Consider the following 22713-nt stretch of genomic DNA (forward strand, 5'->3'; position numbering starts at 1 on the left):
ACTGCATGGAAATAATTGTCCTATTTTCTCCGTCAATTGCTATATATATATATATATATATATAATTCAGTTTGACTTAATATAAATGATTGATTGAACTTATATATGCAATCTTATTATTATTATTATTGTTACTAATATTATTGTTATTATAAGAGTACACACTTTCAACAAGAAATGTTGATAGACTGAATATTTATATGCAATTATTAGCGTGCAAAGCACGTTTAAATGGTTCAGAGAACGAATGCGATATAGCAGCTTCTTTGGTACCTATTAACTCTTTTTTCTTTTTCTTTTTGGATCAACCGTCTTATTTAATTTAATGAGCATGATTATCTTATATATACTTCAAAGAACAAGTTATTTAAATAGTGTATGCCAATCATATCATATACTATGGTTTTTGTCTTCTATTCAAACGAGTATCATATTCATGCTAATTTTGCTTATTTTTTCATTTAAAAAAACAACGAAGTTAATTCAAGTATAGAGGACAACACTAAGATTTAATGTCAAAATGCTTTCAAGATTTAATCTACCTACAATATATATAACTTCAAGAGATTATACATCAATCAAAAAGATATTGTTGGAGAATATCTAATATCCCCACTACTCAAACTTTTAACTGCAGTTAGTAAAATCCTTCTAAAATCTAAAATAGAAGTCATGAAGACATTCGTCTCTTTTCTTGCTTAAAGCCTTAAACGTGTTAAATGACGCCCACTGAAATAATTATTTTTCTGCAGAATTTGAAAAGTAATATTCTGAAGTTCCAAACAGTTCCCTACTTCTACAAGCATCCTTAAGGTCACGAATCCAATTCCATCTTTTCTTTCCTTCCCTTTCTCCATCGTCATGTTTGGATTTTCTACAATCAAATCTCAAAAATTAAAAAGGACAATAATGTTTTTGGTCCCTCAGTTATTGGTAAAATTTCATTTTGGTCTTTGTGATATATGGCTAAGCACATCTATGTGTTTTTATTCCTTTACGTATGAATCGGTTACATTTAGACTCCTTTATGTCTAAGTTTATATTATCTTTAAATATAATATAACAATCAAATGCTGTGATTATATATTTTAAAATATTAGATTTGTGAAGGTTCACAAATAGAGCGATCAAAATCGTACATGTTAATAATTAAAAGTTAAATACACTTGGACAAATATCACAATGCTCAAAATAAGAATTTGTCAAAAGTTGAGGGACTAAAAGTGCAAATTTCTTATTAGAAAAAAAAAACCATTAAAAAAATTCCAATTCTGAAAAATCTAAACTTCTAAAAAAATCAACAGACACAAATAAGATTTTGCCAAAAAAAAAAAAAAAAAAAAAGGGATATCATGTAATATGTAGTTTAGAGTAATTTTCAGCCTTACATAACGGTCCTAACAGACACTGAAGCAAAAATACTATCGCGCCGCCACAATATGCTAGCACTCTCGCCACAACAGTCGCCGTTATTATTCGCCGGCACTTCATTTTCTGATTGCTCCTTCCGCCGTCTATTCCAGCGGAGGAAGGTGAATTCCACTTCCCGGTGCGCAGCGCTGCCGGTTGCTGCAGTTGCGCGGGAGGTGGACGATTTCACAAAGTACTCCGGCTACGTGTTCGAGCTGAATTCGGCGGATGAGGAGTCTCTAACGGAGTACAATATCGCGAAAATTGCCGCGTTTTATCAGAAGAAACCGTTGATTGTTGTTCGTAGACTTGTCCAAATCGGTTCTACTCTCGGCAAGTGGTTCGCCGTCAGGTACATGGATATTGTTAACGAACGCGCCGATGAGATGTTCAAAGTTAGTATTAATTATATCGGTATACATATTTTAGAATAATGCATCTTCGTTATGTGTATTTGAATTTATTTAGTTTTTTTCCTTGTAGATTAGAGCTGCAGAATTGAGGAAGATACTAGTACAGCTTGGTCCGGTATGCCTTATTAATTCAACTTGCAAATTTTACTTCAATAATTCTCCCAATTAGTTTTATTTTTTAAAAAATAGTATGAGTACTTTTTATATGGTAGTGGCAATCGTAAGAGGTGTCTCCCTGTTCATAAGCCTCGTTTTAAAATATCTTTTGCAGGCATATGTTAAAATTGCGCAGGCTATCTCATCTCGTCCTGTAAGTAACGAGTTGTTCAGCTAGTCAGTTTATCTCCAATTTTTTGCATTCACTTCCACTCAACATCCAGCAATTTTCTGCTGACAGAGAGAATTTACTTCCTTGCTGGACTAAACTGGCATTAGCTCCCCTTTCCATTTACGAATATTTGTCAACAAGTTCGAATTGTATGACATTTAGCAACAGAAGGACTCTCAAGATGAGAAATAGTTAGCACGATTGCAGCTAGCATGCTGGATTATAGACTTCATATTGAATTTCGTTCCTTTTTGACTGGAGATCTATGTTGTTTTCTGAAACTCAACTTTTTTTTAGACATCTTTTAGATTTCTGGAAAGAAAAAAATGTAGAAAACAAAAGTGCAGTTTTTAGAACTCGCTCGTCTTCGAGTAGAAGCTGCTTGAAAATAATGGGATTCCAAAAATTCATTCTTCACTCTCCAAGTTATGCAACTATTAAGGTCCAAAGATATCTTGAATTAAAATTCTGCGCATGTATCCAAAACATAAACTGATTCAGTTTGCAGCAATTAATTCTTACTTACTGTGAAATAATGGGAAATTAAGTGCAAGTAGCTCTCTGCAAGAATTAATTGTTTGAAGGTGCACACTCGTAGTGACAGCACCCCATGTTTCACTGAAGTTAGTGATGTTCATCAAACTTATATTGCTTCTAGGATTTGGTACCACCGTTGTATTTGGATGAGCTATCTCAGTTGCAAGATCGGATAACACCTTTTTCCTCTGAAGTAGCTTTTCAAATTATAGAGAAAGAGCTTGGCATGCCCTTAGATGTGGTGTTCTCTGAGATCTCACCGGAGCCTGTTGCAGCAGCGTCACTTGGACAGGTCTGTGAAGTAGTGGGTTTCTTTTTCTTATATTTTAATTAGGTGGACTCATATTCACACTTAGTATAAAGCCAAACGTGACAGCAACTAAATTTAAGTTCCATTTTTTAAGGTCTATCAAGCTAGGCTACGTTCTAGTGGACAAGTTGTTGCTGTAAAGGTGCAGAGACCTGGAGTTCGAAGTTCAATCTCCTTGGACATATTGATTTTACGTTATCTCGCAGGCTTAATAAGGAGCGCAGGAAAGCTTAATACTGATCTTCAGGTATTGTAGTACAAGTAAAATTCCTTGCTGAGAGGAAAAAAAGGGATGGGATGTGGAACACATAAATGGTTTAGGCTGCTGTGCATTCTTAGTGTGCACAAGCATCTATTTTCAACCATGACAAGACATATTCTTTGCAATTACTTGTCCTGAGCAAATTTTCTGTCCAATATACAGGCAGTTGTTGATGAGTGGGCCTCAAGTCTTTTTCGGGTACGCAGTTATATCTTAATCTTCTTTATATATGCGCTGTCCACATACTTGCTCTGATACTGTCTCACATTTAAAACTTAGTCAACTGATCAAAACTTTCAGCTTTTTAAGTTCATATTTTTTGTCACTCAAGAGGAATCCCCCCCCCCCCCCCCCCCTTATTAGCCGGTTAGTAGGTTTTGTGGATTAAGCTTCTAAATGATACGATTAAACGATGGAAAGAGTTACATAGATAGACTCAGGAACATTGAAAGGGTGATAGTGAACTAGTTTGGGTTTATACATAATAGATTTATTACTAAGTTTAAATTATATTTGAAAAGATTGATGGGACTTAATAGGGAGAAAAATAAGGATCTCCACATTGATACTCCAACATATGATAGTGTCAAGAAAGATCCTCTCGAGAAGAAAGGAATTCATAAATACATAATTACATAGAGGAGAATAGTTGGAGGAGATACAAAGGACCTTCCTTTACACCAATGATTTCCTTGATCCTATACTTGCTTATCCTAATTGTGGATGAGTTAACTACTCCTACCGTATAAGGGATGAGGTTTTACGGTGCATGATATATTGATGAAAGTAGCAAAGGAGTTTGTCAAAGTTAGAACTATGGAGAATACTTGAGAGTAAGTTTTTTAGGATAAGAAGTAAGATAGAAGGTAAGATAGAATATATGCACCTGCAAATTTAGCTCAAATAAGAAGAATGAAGGTGAAGTGAGATCAAATGAATCCTCTATAACCATTTGCTATCTGGGTCCATTTTATTTCAATATTAAAGATTACCTTTGAAGGCAAATTAGGGCACTCTAAATCTCAAACTATAACTACTTTAATTATAACCTATATGGATCCTTTGCTTCTATATCCCCAATCTTCAATCATCGTATTGTCATACTTATGGACCTGTGCATATGAACGTCTACGCAGAACATGGCAAAACCATCTCAAGCAATCTTGTTCCATTTTATTTTCCATATCTGCTGCTTGCGTCCTTTGTCAAATGTGATTATCCAATCTTACATGGCTTCAAAAAAAAATGATATAGCTGGCTCAAATACTCATATACACATATCTATGGACTAGAATCTGTGTTTGCCTACATTTACACACACACACAAAAATCGAACTAACAATAAGTACTTTTAATAATATAGAAGGAGGAATATTCTTAGTGCTTTATATTGAATACAGGTGATCAAATTGAATGCAGGAGATGGACTACAAACAAGAAGCACAGAATGGAGTCAAATTTCGGTAAAATAGTTAATCTACCTGAATGCATTCTGTATAAGATATCTGAAATCTGTTGTTCCTTGCATACCTTTAATCTACTTTTAATCCAGTCTCACTTAGATTGTTGTGATGAGTGAGTTTGCATTTTAAAAACCTCAGAGATTCACTGCTTTTTATGGTTAACGACAAGATAAGCAATTGGCTCCAAGGTCTTTTACAGAATTTACCGTTGGTTTTTGAAGTTTATGAATGACTAGCTTTGATCATGAGATAAATATATCAAATGTGTTAAATCTTTTTGTTCCCTTTTATGACTAATGCTGATTTGGAGCTGTCCATTATATAATAATACCTCTCCTTTTTATTTACTATTGTGTCGTGTTGAAATTTTCTGATATTGCACCAAGCTTTGGGAATTTAAGAGGGTTAACCGGTGAGTAGTGTTTTTGAAGCTCGAATCAGGTACATGAGAAAAAAATTTATAGAATGCTTTAATGGATTATCTATTGCAATCAGCTTCTGTTGGTCGCATACATTCTCGCAAAAGCTTTGTAATTGGTTGATGTTTCTGTTGAAACACTGATCTAATAATTTGAATTTTAAGCCTTTTCCCTTAAATTAATGTGCAGAACCTGGAAACCTTTCTTAGAACACTATCAACTAAATCTGAAAGTATTTTGTTTAAGCATTTTACTCATTATTATGAAGTATGATTTTGACCCTTCCTCTTCTGCGAGTTAAGGAAAAAATACAAAAAATAGAAAGATAGCCTCCAATGTTTCTCTGGTTAATGAGGTGGTTAAGCAGCAGCCAGCAGGTAGGGAGAGAAGTATTTCTTCCTATCCTCTTCAATGAGCCAATGAACTGTACGAAATTGCATAAATTTTATATATATATATATATATATATATATATATATATATATATATATATATATATTGAGATATAGAGAGAGAGAGAGAGAGAGAGAGGAACTTACGAAACTCCGGTAGATAAATCCAGCTTACTAATTTTCCTTTGTTTGGCTTTCTGATGCATGGAGACCAAGAGGAAATGACCTTGTTCATGCACATGCCACACTTTGGGATGTCATATGAAAACATCAAAAGTACATACGGGAACGGAAATATCATAAAAATGAGGGAGGGAAAACTCGCCTAAAATAGTTGAAAGCATGAAAATAATGAAAAAGCATATCAGAGGAATGTGAACTCAATCTGATTTCACCTGAAGTCCTGAACAATTATTTAGGATCAGGTCCATCATGAATGTCCTCTTATTGGATATGGGCATATGGCAATTTGGTATTTCTTATAAAGATACCAGAGGCGGATCCAGAATTTTAAGCTTATGGGTTCCTATAACAATCTCAAGTTAATCTACATGATATTTGGACCAACTAACTGGGTTCCAAGCTAAATATTCTTATACTTTTAATGATTTTTTAGAATAAATACAGGGTCTATGCAAAAGTTAACTGGGTTCACGGGAACCCGTGCATCATGAATGTCCTCTTATTGGATATGGGCATATGGCAATTTGGTATTTCTTATAAAGATACCAGAGGCGGATCCAGAATTTTAAGCTTATGGGTTCCTATAACAATCTCAAGTTAATCTACATGATATTTGGACCAACTAACTGGGTTCCAAGCTAAATATTCTTATATTTTTAATGATTTTTTAGAATAAATACAGGGTCTATGCAAAAGTAACTGGGTTCACGGGAATCCGTACCGTTTGCTCTACATCCGCCCCTCAAAGATACTAGCCAACTTTTATTAGATGTTCACTCGCGCGGAGAAAAGTTCCATGCACCATGTGAAAAATAGTTGATTATCATAGTTTGTGCATCCTAAAATCTAGGAGAACTAAAAGACTGACCCATTTGGTGACTTTTGCGGTCGCCCTCACTAAACCAACTTGAATCTGAACTACGATTCAGATCAAGTCTTACCGAATAGGATTTCCTTTTCGTGCCATATGCCCTTAGACTTTACTTTTTTCCCTTTTTTCTTTCCCGTCCAAATATTTGTTCTGGAAGGTCTTCGTTTCCATGTAGAAGCAAACTCTCCAAATTTATGACCATCCTTTCCTTCAGTAATCTTACAACGAATAGGAATTTTTCCACTGTAAATTTGTATGGAGCAATCAACGAATTCCGGCGAAATAGAAGATCTACGTGATCAAATTTTCCTGTTAAAAAGAAGATCTCTCTTCTTCTTCATTCTCAAGGGGAATGCATCAAAAAAACTTCCCCTCCATATAGATCGTCATGGCATGAACTAATTTCTTCGCTTCGATTCCGCCTGTAAAGCTAGCTCCTACTCCTCCTCCTTCTTCTTTAGGATAGGATCCTCCTTGGTCCTTTTTGCATAACACTCTCGTAAGGAGACCTTTTCGAACCGCAACATGGGGGATGTCCTCTCTCTGGCTAGGCTCTATTGTTCTGAGGATGCCCTTTCTTTACTAGAGGAGGAGGAAAAAAGACACTTACATACACAATTCTAGAGGTGAACCAGCTTAGTCGGTAGAATTTTTTTTTAATCTAGCAAAACAAAGGAAATAATGCTTTTCTTAAGGCAATCCATAAGTCAAAAATAGAATGAGGAAGAGAGAGGACCCCTCGGAATGGTATGTGGGCCTTCCTCAAGCAATCCCCTATGACTCAACCTTTGTTCTTGAGCAAAAGCGTCCTCCTAAAAGACTGACCCATCCGGTGACTTTATTTCCAACAATAACAATAATTTCGTACTTGCTTACTAGGTTGATTATGCATGCTTCATCTAGCACCAGTGGCATTTGATTGTATGGTACTCTTTAGTTTGTAACTGCAGATTCGTGCATCTACTAAGTTAACAAGGAGAAATCTTCTTTTATTTATCCATGATCTAAACATCTCATAAATTGCATGAGCAGGCAATTGTATGGTGTAATACAAGACGTTGTGGTTCCAGAAATGTATTTGGCACAAACAACTCGGAAAGTGCTCACTATGCAGTGGATTGAGGTACAACTACATACCAGTAGCTATAAGCATACAGTCACGTGATAATTATGTTCAGTGAGATTTTGTGTTAGCCCGTGACAATTATGTTGGACCTTATATTATCTTTCCGAAAGTAGCAGTTGGATTTCTTCCACGCAAATGTCAAAGTCAATGAAGACCTGATTAGTAAAAATGCTGAATTTTAAAAAAAAATGATTTTGGAGATTTTCTTACAGAAGGGCACTGATCTTGAGAACATTTTGTGTCTTCCTTATACTTGCTGCTCTGATTGAAACATCTCTTTTTGCGATTTCTATGGCTTTCTGACAGTCCCTGACATTCAGGCCCGGAAGGGAAAGGTAAAGAGGATACTTGACTGGGAGTTTCTTTAGATTAACATATTCACTAGTTGATGTGCACTACCTAGTTAGGGGGGAGACGAGAACCAACGCAACATTTAAAGAGTTACATCCAAAGAGGTCTAAGTTAGACTAAGGTTTACATCTCTATTAACTTGGATAAAATGTTTGAGAATCTCGTCGTTTCCTTTGAAGAATTTCCTTTTTTTTAATTGGTTTCATTATATTAAGGTATTACAGATAAACACAGTAGCTCCGATAGCACCAACATGATCTCATTTGGTTCTTTGACATATATATATTCGCAGCAACATGAGAGTGTCAATGATCTTTTTATTTAGGTCACATGAGGTGGCATATCTTATAGCCAACAACTAGTGTCTATTTTCCCCCTCCCCCGGTGTTAAGAAACTTAGACATATTGCTCATGTTACTACACCTTTTTCTTGGTCAGGGGCAAAAGCTGGCTGGGGTCAAGGATCTTTATTTGGTTGAGGTAGGTCATGAAACTCATTTCCTCAATGTTTATCTGTTTTTCAACGTTGAACCGTACTTTAAAGTGAACTTAATGTTCACAGGTAGGGGTTTATTGCTCATTCAATCAACTTCTAGAGTATGGATTCTATCATGCAGATCCACATCCTGGAAATCTATTTCGTACATATGATGGGAAACTAGCTTACTTAGGTACTTCATTTATTTTCATTTCTCAATACGCATGCAGGATGCGATCTTTTTAACTAAATATATCATGTTGGAAACCTTTTGTACAAGCTATATTTCCAAACATATGCTGGTAACCTTTTGTACTTGCTATTTTTCCAAATATATGTTGGTAACCTTTTATACGTGTACTTTCCTTTTCTCTTTCTTACTCTAGCGTTTGTCATTTTTTTCTTAAGGAGAATGTTGAAATGTCTACTTTGTTTAGTACGATTAGCTTTCATGAATTGGTTTTAGCTATTGTCTTATAGCTCACAAATGAAAATGCTGCTGAGAACTCAAGGTAGCTATCTACATGGAAACTCAAAGTATCATATTTGAATGTCTTACGAAAGTGTATATGAGAACAAACTTCTCTGTGTTTCTGTGGTTCTTTCTGATGTTCATAGTTATTCTATGTTTTAGTGTTAGAATCTCATATCAAAAGTGTTTGGGTTATAGTCTCCTTATATCGACTTGGACAATCCTCACCACTTGAACTACCTTTTGAGTTTGACTCAGGCCCAAGGTTAACTTGGTATCAAAATCAAATTCATCCGTGATGTTGGGCTACCCAATCAATGTTGGCCACCCAAGTTATATTACTTCACACTCCAGATGTCCAGTCATGGGGGAGAGGAAGTGTTAGAATTCCACATTGATTATGTGTATTGGTTGTAGTCTCCTTATATGGTCTTGAACAGCCTCACCACTTGAGCTAGCTTTTGGTTTGAGTCAGACCTAAGGTCTATTTTCTTAAAGTTAGTCGATAACAATATGGATATTTTGTCCCAGTTGAGTGCCTTAGCTTTAGCTACCTGTCATCAATTGCTTAACTTAAACTTGCTTTCAATCCCAGACTTCGGTATGATGGGTGAATTCAAACAAGAATTTCGTGATGGTTTCATTGAAGCATGTCTCCATCTTGTGAATCGTGATTACAGTTCATTGGCCAAGGATTTTGTCACTCTTGGGTATTATTATTATCTTCACTACTCAAAGCAAGGTCCTTTCTTAATATTAGAAAGTTGCTTAGTTCTGCTACATATATGCTTTGACAGGCTTATTCCACCCACAAGTGACAAGGCTGCAGTTACAGAAGCTTTAACAGGTTTTGTCCTTTATTTTGATATTTATTAGCTCTAAAGTTATATGTCTAGACCTAGAAAGTGATATACTTGTTGGGTTCTTCTTTACTGATATGATTTTCACCATTAGGTGTTTTTCGGGATGCTGTCGCCAAAGGAGTCCGTAATGTAAGCTTTGGGGATCTTCTCGGAGATTTGGGAATCACCATGTAAGCGCTTTTCATGATTACTTCTTTCGACTGAAATTGAACATATCTTTGCTTTCCTGCGATTACCTTCTCTTATGTGATGTAATTTGGTCTTATTTCACTTGTGCTTTTATCATTACTTACTTTCTAAGTTTGTGGAAGATGTATATCTCATGGAGCATGCTGTGATGAGGATAGGCCTGGAGAAGGGAGCTTCTCTAAATAAAACAATTTAAGAAGGAAAAGAAACATTTTTTAAAAGATGTATCCTATTAAAGGCACTAATCCTTGTTTAGTTTATTGAGCAATCTTAGTGGTCGATCTTGATCTGGATTCTGAGCTGATCTGCTAGATTACTGGATAGAATATTTGTGCTTCTAGCCAGTGGGGGATCTTTGGAGGGCATGGATTCATATGCACCTATGTTCCCCTCCCTAGACTATGTATAGCAATGTTATATCTCTTCAAAAGTACTTAAATATATATATATGTGTGTGCTCCCAAGCTCAAAGAACCATATGGTGCAATTGTTATTGGGTGCACCTTTATAAATGAGGTCCAGGGTTCAATTCCCATGTCTTTCTTGCTGTTTTTTTCCTTTCTTTTCTAGAATTAGGCCCACACATGGTATGTCTGGTGACCCTTCTTCCATTCTAAATTAGTACTTTTTTCTTCTTTCTTTCTTGGTTTGGTTTTTTCTTTCAAAATTCCAAGTCTGAGATATTGACATTCCTATTCTCCTTTTGTCACCATAAAATATATATAATTAAATCAAATATCCATATTAAAACTAGTAGCAGTGGAGGATGTTCAACCCATTGACTATATGCTACATCTGAACTCATTAACTATATGCTACATCCTCAACTGCTACTAGTTTTAATGTAGGCATTATATAATATTTTATACAATTTTAATACATATGTAGGTGTGTGTGTGTGTGAAAGTTACTCAAATTTTTTAAAAAGTTTAATTTTGAATGCCTAATGGGTTCAATGGTAAGAACCAAGAGGTCAAACCCGTCAGATTTAAATCGTGGATCTACCTCTTCGTAATAATACACCCATCTTCTTGAAATCCTGGATTCGCCCCTTTTCTCAGGACACTGAAGTATTACAATGGGTGTTGCATGCACTGTTGCATGTCGGACTATATGGCTTTTCGAAACGAATGAACTTGCTTGATAGAAAATCTGGAAAACCTTATCATTCATATTGAGATCATTGATGATAATTTTCAGATATGTTCTTTGTTGTCTGGATAATGCCTTAGTAGATATTGGTTTTTCTTATGAGGACACCAAATGCCAGATCTATCATTTACTCTTTGCAGTATTCTTTTGATTTTCTTTATATTTTTTAATAAGTTTTGCCAAACTCTTTGATTACAGGTACAAATTTAAGTTTCAAATACCTTCTTATTTCTCTCTTGTCATCCGAAGGTAATTTGGCGTGTAAAGTTTCACAACAAAAAGAATCATTAGGGATTAGTTTGTTTTCAATTTCCTTTGTCCCGTTTATTCTGTTGGTGGCTGATGTCATGTGCTGATGCTTCTGAGACATCTAGCCTCGCTGTATTGGAGGGCATTGCTATTGGCATCAATCCAGAATACAAAGTTCTGGGCAGTACGTATCCATGGATTGCTCGAAAAGTACTAACTGACAGCTCACCAAAACTGAAAGCTTCTTTACGAGCACTTCTTTATAAGGTATATGCAAATGTGATCTCCTATTCTCTTTCTTAGCACCAATTCCCAGCTGTCCCCTTGCAGAAGCAACTTGATTGACCTCGTACAACTTCATGTTTCTGACCTCCAGTCAAATTTTGGTGCCACAGCTGGATCACTAACAATTAATTTTCCTAGACGAGGAAAAGTCACAAATCTGTACTAGTCACGTTCATGAGTTCAAATTATTTAATTGGAAATGAATCTCAAGTATCTTATGCTTGTGCGTTTTGCATGAAAGAGGGTTGTTTTTCTTCTCCTTTCATATGGAAGAAAGGGATGATTTTTAAATATTTAATTATCAATTTGATGTAATAATGTGCGATGAGCTAGGTTTCAATCATGTATGGATGCAGCTATGCTAGCAACACCTTTTTCTTTCCTCTCCTTTTTCTTTCTCATTGTCTTTTTGGGAATTACTAAGCATTGTATTCGACACAAACTTGTCTCCAACTAATTGTGAATTCTTTGAAGGGGCTTGCTTCAAAGAAATCAAAGACTAATTTATTAATGTTAGGTAGAGACATATCAAGCTTCAAGCATGAGACAGTATACAGAAGTTTTACTGGTTATGGTTATTAACCTAAGTTTAACTGTTTATGTACTCGTGGCAAATTCTAATTCCATATACTCTTATATTAGGATGGTCAGTTCAGGATTGATCGACTGGAGTCACTCTTATCAGAGGTAAGCTTTGTGATATATATTTTGTCGCATTTATATTTGTCATCATACGTCTGACAATCAACTAGTGTAAGTTAGATGCTGCAGCTGAATTTTGTGTTCTTCTTGATATGCGAGTTACATATGAGAAAATTGGAAATCTTTAAGTATTTCATAGTTTCACCATATTAGTTAGTATTTGTTTCTGATATACAAGTGTAGATTCTGAATCTCTCTTCATAACAGTCTCTCCGTGCCAAGACAGAGAGAACACTGATTAACAAGCAAAATGGTGAGACCGATTCGAAGGTCGTTATCAAGCAAATTCTTTCTTTTACACTGGATGATAAGGTATTCTATCTCAGAAAATATTGCACTATTAAACAGTCCAGAAGCTGGATTGCACCTGAAAATAAAGAAAGAAATACACAGACACACTTCTTATTAGTTCATTTGTTTATTTTCAGGGTGCCTTTGTCAGAGAACTTCTACTTGAGGAATTTGCCAAGGTATGGACCATTGTTTGAAATTACAAAAATTCAAGCAAACTTTTCATCAATGCTCAGCACCTTCGTTTGACTTAATTCAAGCAGGTGATAAATACTGTAGTGGCTGGAAATTCTTTTGCCTTGAATGTAGATGAATAGGAAAAGACCCTATACCAATATAATAGAAATAATTGTTTGGTCAAATCTGTATGCAGTTTCAGCTTGATAACGTGTCGGTCAAGTTTTCTATTTCAATGGATTCTAGTGACAGACAAACTGATTTGCATCATTAGTACTCGTAGTTGGTTGGTGTTTCTGATTCTGATATTATTGATGATTTGGGAATTCTCTTCTTTGTTCTTATTCCAAAAATAAGTCCCAGTAGGAGTACTAGAGATAACAAAGAGATAAAGGATAGGTGAAGAGAGGTTTCACTATCATACTGGTCGTTTGTGGATGGAAATCTATCTGACAATGCAAGACCCGATGATTTCAAGAAGAAGAAGAGAGCTTCTTGTATTTCAGTATATTATTCATATCAAGAGTACTGATACTTATACAATGAATCATATGGCTAAACTAGGAAAAGAAATCAGTAATTGCTACAATTAAGCTACAGAATAAAATCAGCCTATAATTAGGCTAGAGAATAAAATCTAATCTAATCAAATCTTCCTACTAATTACACTAATCAACACTCCCCCTCAAGTTGGTGCAAAGATGTCGCACATGCCCAACTTGCAAACCAAAGTGTGAAAAGTTTTTTTGCCGAGACCTTTTGTGAGCACATCTGCTAGCTGCTTTTCTGACGATACATGAAGCAAACTCAAGGTACCACCAACAATCTTTTCTTTGATGAAATGTCGATCAATTTCAACATGTTTTGTTCTATCATGTTGAACAGGATTATGAGCTATACTAATTGTAGCCTTGTTGTCGCAATATAACAAAAGCTTCCCTGCCTCAGACAATCTCAATTCATCCATTAACTTTTGTAGCCAAATCAGTTCACAAACACCCTGGGCCATTGCTCTATATTCTGCTTCTGCACTGGATCTAGCAACAACATTTTGTTTCTTGCTTCTCCAAGTAACTACATTCCTTGCCACGAGTGTACAGTAACCAGACGTAGATCTTCTGTCATCTAGAGATCCAGCCCAATCCGCATCTGTAAAGGCTTCTATCTGGAGGTGACCATGTTTAGAGAAAAGTAGACCCTTTCCTGGTGCAGACTTCAGATACCGCCAAATGTGAAAGACAGCTTGCATATGAGGATCTCTTGGATCGTGCATGAACTGACTCACCAAGCTAACTGAATATGTTATATCTAGCCTAGTGTGAGAGAGATAAATAAGTTTTCCAACCAACCTTTGATATCTCTCCTTATCAATTGACTTTCCAACCCCAGCTTGTAACTTGTGATTACTTTCAATGGGACATTCTGCTGGTTTGCAACCTGTCATACCAGTTTCTTTCAAGAGATCTAGGATATATTTCCTTTGAGAAATAAAGATTCCTCTTTTTGATCTAGCAACCTCAATTCCCAAGAAGTATTGCAACTTCCCTAGATCTTTGATCTCGAATTCCTGGGCTAACAGCTTCTTCAATCGGGCCATCTCTTCATTGTCATTCCCTGTCATTACTATGTCATCAACATAAACTATGAGAAGAGTGAGTTTTCCCTTTTGGTGTTTCATGAAGAGGGTATGATCGGCATTACTTTGTTATTAACCGAAGGAGATCATTGCTTTGCAGAATCTGTCAAACCAAGCTCTTGGAGATTGCTTCAGTCCGTACAAGGCTTTCTTCAATCTGCACACTTTTCCTTGGCTTTGTTCAGTATCAAATCCAGGAGGAATCTCCATATATACCTCTTCTTCTAAGTCGCCATGAAGAAATGCATTCTTCACATCAAACTGTTGTAAGTCCCAATCAAGATTAACTGCACAAGACAAAAGTATTCTAATAGTGTTCATTTTTGCAATAGGGGCAAATGTCTCATGATAATCCACTCCATAAGTTTGAGTGAACCCCTTAGCCACCAGTCTTGCTTTGAACCTTTCAATCGAACCATCAGCTTTGTGCTTCACAGTAAAGACCCATTTGCAGCCAACCACTTATTTAGTGGTGAAGTGACAAGATCCCAAGTCTCATTCTTTGACAAGGCCTTCATTTCTTCAATCATAGCTTGCTTCCATTTAGAATCTGCAAAAGCTTCCCTCCAATTCTGGGGAATAGACACAGAAAAAATAGACAAGGCAAAAGCTCTATAGGAAGGAGATAAAGAATTATAGGAGACAAAGTTAGATAAAGGATGTTTGGTGCAAGATCTGACTCCTTTTCTGTGAGCAATAGGTACATCTAACTCACTAGGAAATGTAGATAACTCACCAGTAGAAGAGGTTTCAACGGCAGAAGAGGGATGAGCTTCAGTAGATTGCACGATGACTTCTTCAGCTCTCTTTTTTCTTGAATAAGTCATTAAATCAGGTTTATTCAAACGCCCAATAGTCTCCCCCTGAATTCTTTCTTCAATTTCACATTCTCCTGTCTTAGTGGCTTCAATAGTGGGAATCATTTCAACAGTGGGAATCATCTCTTCATTCTTATAGCTCTCCCCTTGAAGAGGTGATGGTGTTTTATTGTAATAGGGCTCAGATTCTCGAAAGGTAACATCCATGCTGACGAAGGATCTAGAAGGAGGATGATAGCATTTATACCCTTTCTGTGTTGGAGAATACCCAATAAAGACACATTTAATAGCTCTAGGATCAAGTTTTCCCGAACTCTTAGTGTGAACAAAGCAAACACAGCCAAACACCTTCGGAGGAACAATATAATCATTCTTACTCTTCAAAGCTTCTAAAGGACTCTGAAAATTGAGGTTTTTAAGTGGCATTCTATTGATAAGGTAGGCGGCTACTAGAATGGCATCCCCCCAGTAAGGTTTTGGTAAATTCATAGTAAACATTAGAGATCGTGCCACTTCTAGCAAATGCCTATTTTTCCTTTCGGCAACCCCATTTTGTGCACTAGTATAAGGACAACTAGTTTGATGGATTCTCCCAAAAGGCTCCAAATACGCACCAAAATCTTTACCCGTATATTCTGTGCCATTGTCAGTTTGCAAGATTTTTATCTTAACCTCAAATTGGGTACAAATCATCTTATGAAACGACTGAAAACAGGAGAAGAATTCATTTTTTGCCTTTAACAAATATACCCAAGTCATTCTAGTGCAACAATCAATAAAGGTAACAAACCATCGGCTGCCAGACAAGGAAACTATTTGAGTGGGACCCCATACATCGGAGTGAATAGTCGAAAAAGGGATAGTACTTTTATTGTCACTTAAAGGATAAGAGTTTCTAGTGTGCTTGGCATATTCACAAGCATCACAAGACAAAGATTCAAACTCAGTTCTAGAAAACAAACTAGGATATAATTTCTTTAGAACAAAAAAGGATGGGTGCCCCAACCGTCTATGCCACTGTATTATTTCTTGGTTGACGTTCTTATTTCCTCCAAAAAAGGCTTGACCAAAGGCTCGAGTTCTGTCAATCCAATATAAGTCATCATGCAATCTACCACTGCCAATCCTCTTCCTTGTTTGAAGATCCTGAAACACACAATAATCAAGAAAGAACTCGACACTACATTTTAGTTGTTTGGTGATGGCGTTAACAGATAACAAGTTAACGGGAAACTCAGGTACATGAAGAACGGATGACAATGTAATATCAGGTGTACAGATAACAGAACCCGTTCCAGAGACAGGAGTTAGAGAGCCATTGGCTATTCTGACACAGTCCCCTTTGGGACTAGGAGAGTAGTTTTGAAAGCCTTTAGAGGAGCCTGTCATGTGTCTATTCGCACCAGAATCAATAATCCAAGAATTAAGATGGGCATTAAAGGCAATACCTGACTGCACATAATTGGAAGTCCCAACATTAGAAGTGTCAAGTTTGTTCAGGAGACGGCGAAGGTGCTGAACTTCCTCCGAAGACAAAGTTTCTCCTGAAGCATTTTCTCCAAATGTTTCCACATTTTCTGCAATATTAGCTTGACCCCTTGATAGACCGACACGCTTGCCTCCACGACCTCTAGTTGGTCTACCATGCAGTTTCCAGCATGTCTCTTTTGTATGTCTTGACTTTCCACGGTAGTCACAGTGCAAGTGATCTTTATCAGAAGTGAACGCCTTTGTTTGCTCATGAGACACAGTTAACCCAGACTTCTCGGTTGGTGTGGAATAAAGCATCACTCCTCGTCGGCTCTCTTCCTGTTGAACATAAGAGTATGCATCCTCAAGAGAAGGAAAAGGAACTTTACCAAGAACTTGGACCCTGATCTGATCATATTCTGGGTTCAAACCAGCCAAAAAATCATATATCCTTTCCTTTTCAACCAATTTTTGAAAGAAAACTACATCATCGGTACACTTCGCTTGGAAATCCTGATAGTAGTCAATTTCCTGCCATAACCCAGTTAACTCGGAATAGTAGTCAGTGATAGTCAACTCACCTTGCTTAGTGGCATGAATCTTATTTCGAATTTCAAAGACCTGAGCGTCATTTCCCTTACGAGAGTAAGTGCGCTTAGTGGAATTCCAGATCTTTTCAGCAGTATCAAGCAATAAATACTGTTTAGAAATTCGAGGGTGCATAGTATTCAAAAGCCATGTCATAACTAGGGAATTATCTGAATCCCACTGACTATAGCTAGCATCAGTCACAACAGGTGCTTTCTTTTCTCCCGTAATATAACTAAGCAACTTTCTGGACTTAATAAAAAGCAAACAAGATCTTGACCAAGTGTCCCAGCCCCATCCAATTTAACTGTGCTAACTTGTGAAACAGAATTAACCATATGTGAAAGAGAGTTATCTGTTGATTTGGTGTCCCCCATTGTTTCTTAATTAGTAGTCCAGAATCTAAATTTGAACTCCAAGAAAGAAAAAAGGCAGCAACGTTACTGGAAACAAGGGCTGAGAAGCATAAACCCTACCTCCGATGATAGAAAAAAAATTGCAACTGGGGTAGGGTCGTAATGTGCTGGCAACCAGAAGGGAGAAAAAAATTCCAAAAAAACTCGCCGGAAAGCTGTCTACTCGCCAGCGCGTGGGATTCACGCGCGCCGGAGCTGGACCTGTTGGTGGCGCGTGGAGGCGCGTGCGGAGGTGTTTCTCGGAGCTGCTCACCGGGGTTTGGTCGCCGTCGCCTGAGGAAGCTTGCAGTGGTGTTATTTTTTCCACACTACTGGTATATAATGGCTTCAATGTGGACAGCCACCGTAAGGGAGGAAAAACTCGACCTCTTTCAAAGAACTGGAACCTATAGTGTTGCTGAGGGAGGAAACTCACCTCAAAATGGCAGCAGAGGCTCTGATACCATGATGATTTCAAGAAGAAGAAGAGAGCTTCTTGTATTTCAGTATATTATTCATATCAAGAGTACTGATACTTATACAATGAATCCTATGGCTAAACTAGGAAAAGAAATCAGTAATTGCTACAATTAAGCTACAGAATAAAATCAGCCTATAATTAGGCTAGAGAATAAAATCTAATCTAATCAAAATCTTCCTACTAATTACACTAATCAACAAGACCCAATACTTTTTAGGAAAGCAAGATACTGCTCAATCACTGAACATGACATGGAAATTTAAAATATCCTGTACAGTCCCAAAACCAGTGCTCTTGATGATGTTAGAGTCTGCATTCCTCATTTTCACGTTCACGTGGAATCAGTATGCGTGCTAATGTGAATAATCTAAGAAACTCAAATTGGCGAATTTCCACTTCATTTGGTGTGTTGAAAAGTGGTTATAGCTTAACTCCCTTTCCATGTTGGTTGGTTTCTGATATTGTGTCCAAAATTTCCAGAATGCTACTCTTTCACTGTAATTTTCATCATCCGCACTGGTTGTATTAGGAAGTCACTCTTTTCTCCAATTTACAGGGTATGGATGCACTTGGTATTGCAACTCTTGATTCAGTAGCCAATGCAGTTGCAGCTAGGCTACCGTTCTCTCCCTCCCGACCATCTTCATTGACTGATGAAGATATTACTAATCTAAGAAATCTGCAACGTCTGATACTGTTGATATCAGGACTTAGAGAGAACGAGAACCCCAGCATGGTAAGAGATTCTTGCAAACAAAAATAGACGTGTGTTTTCTTGCAGTTGATATAGAACCACCACGATGCACAATATGGAAAAAGTATCTAAGAACAGTTTTTGTATGGATTACTATTACTTACACATGTTTATCACTGTTAATAATAGAGAGAGAATATCCATGGTTACCTCCCATAACATGCTGTATTCTCGAAGAAAAACGCATTCAGACATACAAACATTTATTATGATCCATGAACAACTAAGACTTGGAACTTGGGAACACCTGAAAAAGCATCAGTTTAATAATGAGAGTTCAGTATCTTTCTTATTTCCATAAGAATGTTCTCCCTATTTTACATGTCTTTGAAATTTCCAAAGTTCCATTATGAACATTGATGTAGTGGCCCCTCAAAGACCAATTGTGAGCCTTGCAGTGTATTGCCACACTATGACAACATAATCACACTGCTTGCTCTTAATTAGCTGCTAAAGATCAGATTTATTTCATGATGCATGCTTGAACATGCATGGAAATCCAAGAAGATGTTTCTCTCCAGCTGAACTCCGCTTCACATTTCACCATCTTGGTCTCCAAGCTCCTAGACTAGTTACTTTTTCTGTAAAAGAAATAATCTTCCCGTTACTGAACTGTTATGTTCTTATGTTATCTGTACATCCCTGTGCATTTATAAAACTTGATTTAACTAGGGATACCACAGTACCAATCATTTCAGTGCCAAGTTGATGTTTATGATTATTGCACAATTACTTGATATGTTAGTAAAAGGCGGACTCATAACTTATTATCTATAGAAGGTTAAAGGAGTTAGCACATCCAAAGAGCAGATGATATCTTTGAATGGAGCGCCTGTATCCCTTCAGCAATTTGAAGCTGTCCAAGAACTTCTCCCCCTCCTTTCAGTTCTACCTGAGGTAAAGCTCAAGCGATTTATTATCTCCATGATATAAACCAACTTTATAACTGGTCGCTTCTTTATGATGGCAGTGATAGAGTGTATCTCCATAATTCTAATCCAATCTTTTAGCTGTTGTTTTATAGAGAAAAACTGATTCAGTAATTTTTGAAAGAAAGAAGGGCGACAGATGTCATGAGAGCTTAACTGCATAAGTAGGTCTGATTGATGATTAGAAAACTGGGTACACCCCTTTAATTACCTCTCTTACACTAATATACCATTTTCCCACCAGTTATTTAGGAAATTGTAAGAGTCCGTTTAACTGTATGATTGCTCTACAATAGAAGATATGTGATGGCATAAACCAATGGCCCAGCTTAAGTTGATAGGTTTATATTACGGTGTTTATTACAAATTGATGGCTTATGTTTAAAACTTTATCCTCTCATTTTACTATATAAGCTACACTTTTTGTCCGTCTCTTTTTTCAGTTTAACTGCCTTCGACAGCAAATGGTAAATACGTGCCAAATTGCTAATAGATGGGTTTTTGAAAACGAGCATGAAACTCACTTTTTTATAACCAAAAACAAAATGCACTTATTTGCGTGAAGACTATTTTGTAGCTTTTGCAGGTTTTACTAATGGATGCATGTATTTTGCAGCTTCCACAAGATATGCAACAACGGTTGCTTCTCTTGCCTGCTGATTTCGCTGGAAAGCTGGCTTCCCGAGTCGCTGCAAGGACGTTACAGAGGGTATTCTTGTGAAATATTTCAGCTTTCACAACTGTTAAAAAAAAAAAAAAAAAAAAAAAAAAAAAAAAAAAAAAAAAGACATTCAAATTTGGTCCTCCTCGAAGAGCTTTTTGAGGTTTGTGGGACAGTGGGAGTGAGCAATTATCTTATCAAGTTGGCCATTCCAGAGCGAAAAGATCTTGGTTGATTTTAACATAAAAAGTGGAGAAGCTCAATTTCCTGAAGCTATGCAGTTGCAACAAATGCAGAAAGATCTGAAATTATATAGGTAGTAAAAATATAGCATGGAGGCAAAATGTAGGCACCATTTTGTAATTCTCCTATTACAAATACACGGCTGATACCTGTCAAAATTTTATTTGCACTGCTGCTTCTTTTTCTTGTACCATTCAAGTCAAGTGTACAAAATTTTCTAGACGAAATGTAAAAACAAATAAGACCTCGTGAATGAGCTTAGAAGCTTGGCCATGAAAACTCAATGAAGTCTTTTTAATGGAAAATCTTCTTTTTATTCAAATTTTGCTACATAAAGGTGTTGAAGTAGCTGAAATGCGCCATTTGCCTCACTAGGAAAGGGAAGATACTGTCTTCCACAAGAAATATAGGGTTTCCTTGGCTGGATTATTTTGCTTGATGATGTACTGAGGCTGCCGCTCCAGAACGTGCATATTTTGGACTTCTGTTAGTCGATAACTGATGAAAACACCATTATATACAGTGCTCTATTCAGCAATACAGGATGTCCCTGCATAACTTCTCGAAGGATTTCCCAAACAATTGGCTCTTTTTCTCGAATTTTACTCTTAGCAACTCCTATGTTCGAAGCAAGATGTTGTCTAATTAGACCATGAATTACAAATGTCTGGAAAAGTTCTATTGCTATTTCACGAGGCAATCCACATCGATGTAATGAAAGTGAAGGACCCACGACAATGACATAACACCCTGAATAATCGACTCGTTAGCCAAGCAGAGTCTCACGAAATCTCCCCTCTTTGCCTTCAATTACATCAGAAAATGACTTGTAAACTTTTTTATGACCGTCCCTCATTGGTTGTCCCCGGATTCCATTATCAAGAAGTGTATCCACGATTTCTTGTACTAATTTCTCCTGACACATTACTAATTCTAATTCTCCTGGTGTAGATCTACTTGTTGTCAATAGATCGGTAAGTGAGAAAATCAGGAGTAGCTTCTTAGTAGCCAGAAATGGTTGTGGCTTGAAAGAGCGAGATGGTAGTTGTCTCCCTTTTCTTGTTTTATTTCCTGCGAGTTCCAGGCAATAAACCGAAAAACTAAATGTCGATTGCCTAGCCATTGACAAAGGCAATCGATTATCTCCCTACTGAAACTGGAGCAAGAACCATATAATTGCAACGTTGAATACATTCAATTTCCTCCATCACCTGGTAAATCTAAATAAAGCATACGTGAAGCATGATATCACAAATGCCCGCCTGGTAATCCTTAGAATGTATCGTATGCGCTTCAATAAAAATAAATAACCATACGAAATTAACCTTCGCAATTCTTTGAGATTTAAAACTGTTAAGGATATGGACACTTTAAAATTGAAACTTAAAAGCGCCGTTTTAGTTATCGATAAGCCATTGAGAAACTAGAAATTACATAAAAGAGTAGTCTCAATCATAACTTTCAATAGTCCACGCGCTATGGTCATGCAACTATAACGATAATTGCTTTATAGTCCATCTTGTGGTCATACAATGCACAAGATAGCAATGACAGGAGATTGACCAATCTGAGGTCGCGCGTATCTCAAGGTCTTGGGGTGCTTCTCCTGCCACGATTACAGTTAATGGGTGCAACTCCTGCTGGCGACTAGGTTCAGAATAGGTATGGCTCCTAGATCGAAATAGGATACCTTATCAATTCTTTTCTCTGTTTCTGCTGTTATATTTGTCTTGAAATTATCTGTCTTAGGAGTATTTCATATTCTTCGACACCCTTAATAAACCTTATTAACTCCAGCTACTCAGATATTCCGAC

General features: G+C 36.8%; 1 protein-coding gene across 2 annotated transcripts; it reads left to right on the forward strand.

The window, feature by feature from the left end:
• Nucleotides 1-1334: 1334 nt before the first annotated feature.
• Nucleotides 1335-21214, forward strand: LOC109218511 (uncharacterized aarF domain-containing protein kinase At1g71810, chloroplastic). 2 transcript variants are annotated; one of them, XM_019382875.1, is made up of 21 exons: nucleotides 1335-1805; nucleotides 1894-1938; nucleotides 2095-2133; nucleotides 2810-2980; nucleotides 3093-3245; nucleotides 3423-3458; nucleotides 4680-4723; nucleotides 7621-7711; nucleotides 8504-8545; nucleotides 8628-8736; nucleotides 9611-9725; nucleotides 9813-9862; nucleotides 9970-10048; nucleotides 11418-11468; nucleotides 11594-11735; nucleotides 12396-12440; nucleotides 12663-12767; nucleotides 12884-12925; nucleotides 18868-19047; nucleotides 19843-19962; nucleotides 20611-21214. In XM_019382875.1, the coding sequence occupies exons 1-21, from the start codon at nucleotides 1440-1442 to the stop codon at nucleotides 20713-20715; spliced, it is 2130 nt and encodes a 709-aa protein (XP_019238420.1). In that variant the 5' UTR covers nucleotides 1335-1439; the 3' UTR covers nucleotides 20716-21214. The 2 variants fall into 2 exon arrangements, with proteins under 2 accessions (XP_019238420.1, XP_019238421.1); XM_019382876.1 differs by having other exon boundaries at nucleotides 19846-19962.
• The last annotated feature ends 1499 nt before the right edge of the window (nucleotides 21215-22713 follow it).

Source organism: Nicotiana attenuata, unplaced genomic scaffold (genome assembly GCF_001879085.1).
Source record: "Nicotiana attenuata strain UT unplaced genomic scaffold, NIATTr2, whole genome shotgun sequence".
Taxonomy (NCBI): domain Eukaryota; kingdom Viridiplantae; phylum Streptophyta; class Magnoliopsida; order Solanales; family Solanaceae; genus Nicotiana; species Nicotiana attenuata.

Coding starts and splice junctions, on each gene's coding strand:
- LOC109218511 (XM_019382875.1), top strand. CDS start 1,440: ATGCTAGCACTCTCGCCACAACAGTCGCCGTTATTATTCGCCGGCACT. Junction 2,134..2,809: donor AGGCTATCTCATCTCGTCCT/GTAAGTAACGAG, acceptor TATTGCTTCTAG/GATTTGGTACCACCGTTGTA. Junction 9,863..9,969: donor AGTTACAGAAGCTTTAACAG/GTTTTGTCCTTT, acceptor TTTCACCATTAG/GTGTTTTTCGGGATGCTGTC.